The sequence below is a fragment of the Siphateles boraxobius genome, unplaced genomic scaffold (genome assembly GCF_051911475.1).
Source record: "Siphateles boraxobius isolate OS27281-9 unplaced genomic scaffold, OSU_SipBor_1 27, whole genome shotgun sequence".
NCBI classification, from domain to species: Eukaryota; Metazoa; Chordata; class Actinopteri; order Cypriniformes; family Leuciscidae; genus Siphateles; species Siphateles boraxobius.
Window position 1 is genome coordinate 695,057 of NW_027508887.1, and position 9,944 is coordinate 705,000.

Sequence of the window (9,944 nt, forward strand, 5' to 3'; positions counted from 1 at the left end):
AACTGAGGAAACATGTACTCTGGAATTAACAGAACTTAGTTATAATGTGCTTTTCACACTTACACCCACACACGGCCAGAAATAATTTCATCTTAAAGCTAGCTGAATTTTAGTAGAAACATTGAAAAAATAACACTCACGTCTGCTAATTAGGAAGCTTTCTGTGTGTTTATTTCCAAACTTTATCACAGTTCAAAGAACTTTGCAACCTTTCAAGGAATTGTTATTCTAAAAATAAGTACATTGTCACTTACCAGCACGTCGTTACAAACGCCTGTGATTTTCTTTCTTTGGTGGAACAATAACATGCATATTGTAAAAAAAGAAAAGAAAAAGAAAGTCCAGAACATTCATAATGGAAACTGAGGCTTTTGAACTAAAATGACAGAGAAAAATATCATAATGGTAGTCCTTTGCGCTTTATTCCAAGTTGCATTGGGTAACAGACGGTATTTTACTCATTTTACACAGCTACAGGCTGAAGTTTAACATGCCATGCGCCATGCAATAACCAGTGGAAATCAAACTATAAATACAAAGTTCATTTTCTTTTTGCCGCAACCCTCTTGAAGCGTCAGCCAATCATCATCGGCCAATTCAAATGAGGTGCCATTATTTGAACGCGGCAACAATAAAAGTTTTTTTTTTTAAACATGGCGTTTCATGTATTTAATTAATGTCTCCTTTGCTCTTTTCTGAGCCAAAACAGTTTCAGTAGGATCAAATAAATGTCGTTTCGTTTGCGATTCCAGTGTAACTGTCTGCAGTTCAGGCGAGTCATGGCAGGGTTATTATATAGTAAGTTTAAACAAAATAAAGTTGAACCGACATACAATACAATGCAAAAAAATATTTCAGCTAGTTGATAAGGCAACATTTGAAGGGATTTCATGGTAATAAATATTTACTTTTAAATTATGCACTTTCTATGTTTAAAACAATACAGTTAATGATGGGGGGTTATTGTTTTACTATTTTTCAATTAATGCAGTACTAAGGATAAAATAGGGCAAAGAAATGTAAAATGGGGCAGATTAGTGTCATCTGGTGTCAGTGGTGGGATAAGACAAAGAAAATCATGTGTAATACCACGGTATAACCTCTAGATGTAGAGATCTACATACAAATACAAACTGGGTTATGCAATTTTTCAGACATAATTACTTTTATTTGGTTTTAATATCTATATATATATATATATATAATCTGTTTTATTTGAATCTGTTTTATTTATCTCTGTTTTAGTTCATCCCCTTCATTGCTGTGTTCTTTAAATTTACATCATGGAGGTTTAACAGAAGTGATTGAAAATCCCTGATCTGAAAAGATTAAATATTTGCCATCAGAAAGACAGAAAGAAAATCACCAGAGATTGTTTTTTTTTAAGCAAAAACATGTTTAATCTCTCCTTGATGCCAGTCTATTTACAAGTAGTAAATCTGCAAAATAAAAAACAAATATTTACACATGAAGAGATACCAGTGACAGTCTGAGTCTTGAACCATAATTATTCAAACAACAGTTGTTATTTCAGTTTCACCAACAACACAAACCATCTTGCTTCATCTCTGCATTTTGTTCAGGTCTAAAGGAAAGATACTTCAATTCTTTTAAAGAAATTACTGGAAAGAAATGAAGCAATGGAGGCATGAGGTTCGAGTTTCTGTATCTGTGCTGCAATATTATTGCATGTTATCATGTTGGACCTTCATGGAGATCTTGAGTTAAAGAACAGATTCATCAAAAGTGTAGTAGCCATTACAGGAACACATAAAAGAAGAGCAGAACACTTGAGAAGCAGTTTAGACACATTTCAATCTAAGATACACAACGACAGGATCAAAATATAAATAAATTAAAACAAAATGTGATTTTTTTTTTACATGTGATTTGACATTCAGGAGTAAACATTGAAAGTCCCTGAAGAACCGCAAGCCAAACGTCCAGATCATCATCAGTGAGTCCAGCAAACTGAACACAGCCGTTCTCGGGTCACGAAACACAAACTCAAGAGCGGAAGGAAGATCCTGAGATGTTTAACTCATTTTAAAGCATGTGAAGTCAAACTCGACTGATCAACACTGCATTTACACTGACCAAAAACAACTACAGTCAGTGGAAACCAGCCGTGAGTTTGTGTGATACAGGATCGGTTGTGTGAAGTGCAGACACACACCATCACATGACAGAACAAGCTTACTAAATGAAGATTATGGTGAACAGATTAATATCAGTCAAAGCAAACCAGATTAGCAAGGGGAAAAAGTCAAAGTTTAAACTTTAGTGTTCAGATAAAAGACTATTTTTCTGCTTTTTGACTCGGGAGTAAATATGAAAGATGTCACTGATTATGATGATGTCACCTGATAACCTGCCTGTGACATCACTATCAGAGCAGAGCAAGTTACTTTAGTTACAACCATTAAAATAAACCAGTTTTGAGTTTTTTTTTCTCACACCAAGAATGATGACTTTAATCATATAATTTTAGCGGTGTGTAACGGCTCAGAGGAAATAAATAATTGAAATCACTTTTAGCAATTTATTTTCCAGCTCATGAATGATAAAAACATTGACAGCCAATCAAAATCCTTCCTATTTAAAGATTGTATTCACAGAACATATCAGAAGGGCATGCTTGGAATAAATAAAGTTAATATCCATTGGTGTGGATGCCGATATAGTTATCTTGGTGTGAACAGACTTTCAGACTGATATTGTGGTGAAATCAGCCTTAAAGACCCCATGAAATGGCCCGAAGAGAGCAGCTGTCCTGTTCTGACATATTTCTCAAAAAGGACTCAAAATATGTGTCAAATTTCTTTTAAACAGCTAATAGCTTTTATTTAGCCATTTTAGTTGCATGTCATTGAAGAAAATCGCAAATTCACCAATATTTTAAGGAAGAGAAACTGCAAATTTGAAATGCTAAACCTGTTTAATTTGGTCATTTCTTTAGGAGTACATCAGCAAAATAGGATGCACTCAAATCTTACAGACATGATGATCTCACGGGGTCTTCAAGTTGAAAATGATATGAGAAACTGGTCATAAAATCTTCAGGAGAGACTCATCGAGGGCATGGAATATTGATTAAACAAAATAGTGAACAATATTTCACCACTGATACTGATGATCTCTTTCAATGTCTATCTCAAAATTCATACCTGCTCATACCACTTTAATGTGTTATGAAGCGATAAACACTGAAACATTGGCTCATGAATGATGGATCTCAGGTTCAAGAGGAAACAAATGTATCAAAACAAAAGCAGCTCTTAATGTCTCTGAATCCAGAGCGATTGATCAGTCTGAATCAATCAGGGTCCGTCTCATTAAAAGACAAAAGGCCGTTTCTCTTTTCTGATTACGAAGGCTGAAGGTCTGATGAACGAGTGTGTCCTCCCTCAGTATCGATACGCCACAGAAACACTGACTCGAGGATCTGAAACAATTCACTTGGCCTCCTTTTCTCAGGCTCAGTAAATGTAGTGATTTTTTCAGAAGATGAACCGGCCGAAACGCCAGGAGAATAAACGAGTGTAATGATCGGCGTATGAAGACTTGAGAGTTCGTTTGGCATCTAAAATCAAGAGTCCGTCCTGTAGTTTCTGATGAAATAGTTATTAAAGCTTTGCAGTTCAGTCAAAATAAAACATTTTTGGAAGAATTATCTCCTCTGTCATCATTTTTTTTCATTGTAAAACAATCAGAGCACATTCCTACTTCACAAACCTTTTCAGCATTAAACAACATTCAAATAAAACATGGCACAAGACAAGATTTTTATTCATATTTTTGTCATTTTTTTCCTTCTTTTTGTCATTGTGTAAAGTCAAATTCACCTTCGTCGACACTAAGATGCACCGTTGCGTTTTCCCGACCGAAAACGGGACATAGTGTTTATGAGAGATGGAGGCAGTTGCTCGTCGATTCTGTAAACTGTGCAAATTCAGCAGAAACACAAGTGGCAAAGAGAGCGGAGAGGGCCAGTCGATAACATTTGTACAAAATAATAAAACATAGTAAACACGCAATCAGTGTCCTTTGATCCGGCGCGATCATTGGCTCGTGACACAGTCACATGACTTCATTAGAGGTCCTCATTGTCTCTTCAAAACAGGAAAGAGCGTCTTTGTCCGTGTTGTGTGAAAACGTCCACCGCACTCGACAACAAATCATCCAAAAACAACGCAAAAACTACACCACCTACATTCAGCGTTGTGGTTTTGTCCTCGTGTAAAAACACACCAGCTGACCTTAAGAGTCGCGATCAGCTTGAAAGAGCCATGGTGTCGATCACCTGCTCCAGTTTAGCCCTCAGTCTCTGCCGACGGGACTGTTCGTCTCTCTCCAGCGCAGACAGGATCTACACAAGCAGAAACACAGTGAACACGTGACCTCCAGGCCGCAGACGGGCTTGAGTCGTTGTATTACTCACCTCGTCCTTGTATTTGGTGATGTAGGAGAAGATTTCGTGCAGCGCGCTCATGCTGTTGAACTGACTCAAGTGCAGACGAGACTGTTCAGCCAGATACGCACTCATATCCTGATCACTGATCGCAGGCATGCGCGAGATATCAGAGTAATACCTGCACAACACACACACACACACAATCCAGCAGATCAAACACAGCAACACATCTGCTGCAACTCAGACACACTTTAGATCAAAGCTTCGATGATCAAAGTTACATATTCTACACTTAAGAGCATTTTATTTCCTGTATGTTCAATTATAAGATCAGCATTTCTAGCACTAAAAACAACCTGCTATTGAATGAACTGTTTTACAGTTACGTGTAAATAAACGGTGGACTTGAGAGGATGTTTTGCATTGTGAACACAAGTCTACATAGCAAGTCTAGATAGTAAGGATGGACAATTTATACACTACTGTTCAAAGGTTTGGGGTCAGTACGGTGTAGGAAAGAAAATGTATATACTTTTATTCAGCAATGATGCATTAAATTGATCAAAACTGACATTTATAATGCTATAAAAGATTTCCATTTCAAATAAACGATTCTTTCTATTCATTAAAGAATCCTGAAAAATAAAGCGTATCACGGTAAGCAGCAAAACTGTTTTCAACACTGATAATAATCATAAATGTTTCTTGAGTAGCAAATCCTCATATTATACTGATTTCTGAAGGATCACGTGACACTGAAGACTGGAGTAATGATGCTGGAAATTCAGCTTTGATCGCAGGAATAAATTACACTTTACTATATATTCACATAGAAAACAGTTATTTTATATTGTAATAATATTTCACTGTTTTTTACTGTATTTTTGATACGGTGAGCACAACCGACCCCAAACTTTTGAACGGTAGTGTTATACAGTTATATCTCCATATTATTAGTTTTGATGATATTCAACAAACAAACTATTTATATGTAAGAATTCAGATATAGTAACAAATATAACTAAAATAGTCAAAGCATTTTAAATTTTTTTTTTCACTATATAAATAAAACGGGGCATAAGTGATAACAATACAGAGTGACAAACAGAAGTGTTTACATCATATATTTTTGCTAGAAAATAATTACATTATTTCATAAAATGTTGATTCCAAATGAACTGATTCACTCAAACAGACAATTTGAACAGAATCATTTAAATAAATCAAAGTGACTATATAAATCAAACTTAACTAATGCTATTTTTGCTATTAAAGGTGCTATTAAAAGTGTAGAAATACGAAAAAGCAAAAACCTTAAAAAGCTTAATTTCTATATTGTGAATATGTGATATATCGTCCAGCTCGTGTAGATCAGCCGTCAGCTTTTTAAAAGTGTAAACTCTTATTTGAGAGAGTGTGCAGTGAAGTGAGGCCGTGCCGTACCTCTCCACCCAGTTCTTGTAGTTGGGGATGTCTTTGGCGTACAGGAGCTTGTTGGAGGGCGAGTCTTTGCCCAGTTTGTGCTCGGATGTGGAGCAGGAGTCCATGAAGGTCTGAGCCACTACAGACAGACACGCGTCTGTAATGCTGTTCTTATGAATGTCGAACACGAACTGAGGGTTCTTGATCACGTTCACCCAGAACCTCAGCGGCAAACTGCAGACACAGAGAAAGCACATCAGAAAACAACGAGAGGACGTAAAGAAGCTTTCAATGAGCGCCTTTATTTCCTGAACACACTCTCACCAGTTGCTCTTCCACGTGTGCCTGACGTCGGGGTCTGAAATCACGTGTCTGTCGGCCTGCTCGTCTAAGAAGTCGAACATGTATTTGATGGCCAGAGGAAGAGCGCTGCCCCGGTGTGCTGTGCTGAAGATGGTCTCAAACAGGTCGTCTACAAACTTCTGCAGTGTGCCCTGCGAGAGACAGCAAGCAGACGCTCATTTGGGGATTTGTTTTTGCTTGGAAAGTGTGTTTGTGCATCTTTCTTTACTGTAAATAACATTTGATTTACATGTAAAATCCATACTGTAAAAATGTGATTTTGTAGACATGAAAAAGTCAAATTCCTCAATGTAAAATTGTTGTTATTTGTAAAGATAAAAAAAAAAATTGTGCAGAGACATAATTTCAGTTATGATAAATACAACAAATTCTATATTGTAAAACTAACTTTCTAACTATGCTTTTGTAAATTATAATTGTGTAAAAATGAAAACGTAACATACTTTAATGTAAATGTACAATTGTAAAGATAAATGTAAAATTTAAAGTCTGTAAATGAATCTGCTGGTGTTTTGGTGATTTTATTCAAGTCTTTAAATCGGTCTTCAAGCTATATTTACATATAAATTCTATATTGTACAAATGTTATTTGAATTCTTCAATATAAACGTGTATATATAAAAAAGATACGCGTAAATTCTATATTCAACAGCTTATTTTGTGAGCACAGACTTTTTTTGGTTATCTGTTCATTTTGTTAAGACAACATACAAATGTATTTTGTAAACTTTTTTTTTTTTAAATGTAAAGTTCTACAATGCAAACTTCACATTTGTAAAAAATAAACACGTAAAATTTAAGATTCTAAATTAATCTGCGGGTGTATCTTGCAAAACTACTTTTGTAAAGACAAACATGTACAAATATATTTAAATTCTAAAAAATATAAAAAATTTTAATTTGTAAATTTTGTAAACATGGACATGTAAAATTCTTAAAGGAAAAACTACATTTGTATATTTGGAAGCATAAACACAAACAATTTTGAATTCTAAATGAACAGTTGTTATTTTGAGTGTTTGTACATCTTGCTTTAGAGTTAATATCACTAATTGATTTGAGATTCTGTTATCTAATGCAGTGACATTCAGACATGTTGAAGTGTGACTTGATTAAAGCTGCTGTGGATTCTGATGCACCTGTTCTTGAGCACTACGGGGCTGCTGGGATACGCATCTGAGATGTGAGATTTCTGTGTACTGTCAGATGGAGACGGAGCACAGGATGGATAAAGACCTAGTTTTTCCCAAACCGCTCAATAAGCAAAGGTCATTGGTCTAATTAAGATACAGTTCTCCATGAGAGTGGGAGCACTGGTAAATGTTAATGAGCAACTAGTCATTCACACACAAAGGTCAACACTAACTGTCTGAGGACTTCAGCTAAGAAAATCAGACTCGTGCTTCAAAAGTGAGGCAATTAGTTTGAATGTGTGTGTGTGTTTGTCAAGACGGAGAATATTAGTGACAGATTTCACTGTCCTAAACACACTAAACACTCTTGCTTGAGTAATACATCCGAATATAGTAAACGAGAGTGATTTTCTCTCATTAAAAGTATGTGACTGTGGTTATAGTCAACTAAATCTATTAAAAACTGTTTTCATTAATTGAAAAAAAATATAAATGTAAGATTAAAAAACTTAACGAATGAATTTTGAATGAAAATTAGAACTGAAATAAATGTGTAAGTTATGAAGTACTAAAATGACTAAAAAAAGAATAAAAAAAATGAAAGAAACCGAAACTAAAAAGAAACGAAAGCACATTAAAAATTACTAAAACTCAAAAACTAACATAAAAATAAAAGCTTATTAAAAATATGAATATAAATTATAATAGTTGTGTCTCATTTGTCGGCTGCATACATCATTGATGCTGCTTCATTTCACAGTAAAGTCGAAGAAATTACAACAATTTACGCTTATAGTTATACAGGAATAACTGTCCATTTTATAACGGTTACTTTTGCCTTTCTTTCTTTCTTTCTTTCATTTTTTCCCCTTTTGTTTACCTGACATGCATGGTTATATGTACTCCTGTATGCAAATTATGTTTTGTTCTTATTAAAATGTATTAAAAAATGTATATAAATACATAAAAGTTCATACACTACACAGTTGAGTGCATTAGTAATAAATAGTGTATAAGTGCATAGTGTATAGTGCGTAGTTTGCATAGACTGTAAAACAATATGGATGTAGTGTGCGTGGCGTCACATGTAGTGTTTCTGTAGAGCATTTTTTAAGCCCAAAGTGGGCGGAGCCGGCTGTCGCCATCTTGGCCGCGCGTCACTCCGAGATAAACGAAAACGGGCAGAGAGGCGGATTAGCTGAGGTGACGTCACGCTAACAGACACCTGACAAACGGCTAGTAGTGACATCAGCAGAAATCCACCTGTCACTCAAGTTGCCACGCCCTTAATTATGCAGAACTTTAAGACTTAATATAATTTAAACGGATGAGTTATAAACAAATTCACCCTCCTCACAGTCGTCATGAAGGGCAAAATTAGCTATTTAGATCAAAACCACTTTTTGCTCCAGGCTGTAAACATGTTTTGCTGCTGTAAAGTTGGGCATTATAACATGCGGGTTTATGGGATTGAGTCTCTTCTGCAGCCGGTCTCCAGTGGCCAATCGATGAACTGCAGTTTGAGTAACTTCCATGTTGGATTCGAGAGAGACCGGGCGGTTGCCGCTTGATAATTTGGACACGACTAGTGCCTCTCCTCACCTTGGTGGCCAGCAGGCGCGTCAGGTAGATCTCGGACACCATCTTGCTGCCGCGGTCGCCCTCCCTCTGGTCCATGTGGTCGTGGTTCTTCACCAGGTGCCAGAGCTTGGTCCCGCTCTCCAGGTCAGGTGTGATCATGGGCGTCCGCGAGCGAAGGCTGTCGGGACTGCTGGCGGTTCTCAGCATGCTCTCTGTTCAGACAACGTGAGAAGAGAAATGACACTCCTTACATTTAGTTGTATGTGGACTTTACTGTACGACTGAAGACAAACTAGACTGGAGACTGGACATCGTCCAAAACAATATTGTCTACTGATAAAAGCACAGTGATAAATCAAAATTGGGCAGAGAGTAAAAACTGTTTCTTTTGTCCCTCTTCCTCTCTCACTGCCAAACACAGATTCTGGATTTGATATCCATCATTTCAGTCTGTCTGAAGCTCTGGGCCGCTGGGTTTATCCCACTGAGGACCGGCGCATTAGGAGGAAACACAACACAAACACAACACCACTGCGCAGAGGAAAACCTTCCCGAAGAGAAACTTAATGAAGAAAGGCGATTTCAGAATAAAATTGGCTACTACACTAATGCTTACTTCATTATTTAGTCTGTGTACTACCTATTTTTAGACACATGTTAAAAAAGTGTTTTATTAAAAGTGATTTAGTTTTTAGTTAAAATTAATGTGGATTACTTTGAGTACCCAGAAAAGCGCCATATAAATGTAACAAATTAATTATTTCCAGTTTCTTCCACTTGCAATATTATATTATATAACATATAGCAAAATTGCCTTGTCAACTACAGAAACTGAAAAAGTAAGAAATAATGGTGGAAATGTGTCCGTTACACTTCAGGTGTGCATCATTTTTCAATAATTCAACGTCCCAGAGTCATCCGCTTATACTACGGTCACCGCACCTCAAGACCTCGTCCAGATGTGTCATTTGTCAGGTTTTTGTCTTGAAAAAACTCGTGTGTAGGACTAATTTCTTACGCATCTCAACACA

General features: G+C 36.3%; 1 protein-coding gene across 1 annotated transcript in view; it reads right to left on the reverse strand.

Moving 5' to 3' along the window:
* Positions 1-1,375: 1,375 nt before the first annotated feature.
* Positions 1,376-9,944, reverse strand: part of plxna1b (plexin A1b) — a 142,927-nt gene continuing 134,358 nt past the window's right edge. Inside the window, exons 27-31 of the mRNA XM_077245611.1 lie at positions 8,935-9,125; positions 6,161-6,330; positions 5,858-6,070; positions 4,442-4,592; positions 1,376-4,369 (exon numbers count right to left, since the gene is read on the reverse strand). Of these exons, the coding sequence (XP_077101726.1) occupies positions 4,274-4,369; positions 4,442-4,592; positions 5,858-6,070; positions 6,161-6,330; positions 8,935-9,125 (821 nt within the window). The 3' untranslated portion in view covers positions 1,376-4,273. The remainder of the gene's footprint in view (positions 4,370-4,441; positions 4,593-5,857; positions 6,071-6,160; positions 6,331-8,934; positions 9,126-9,944) is intronic.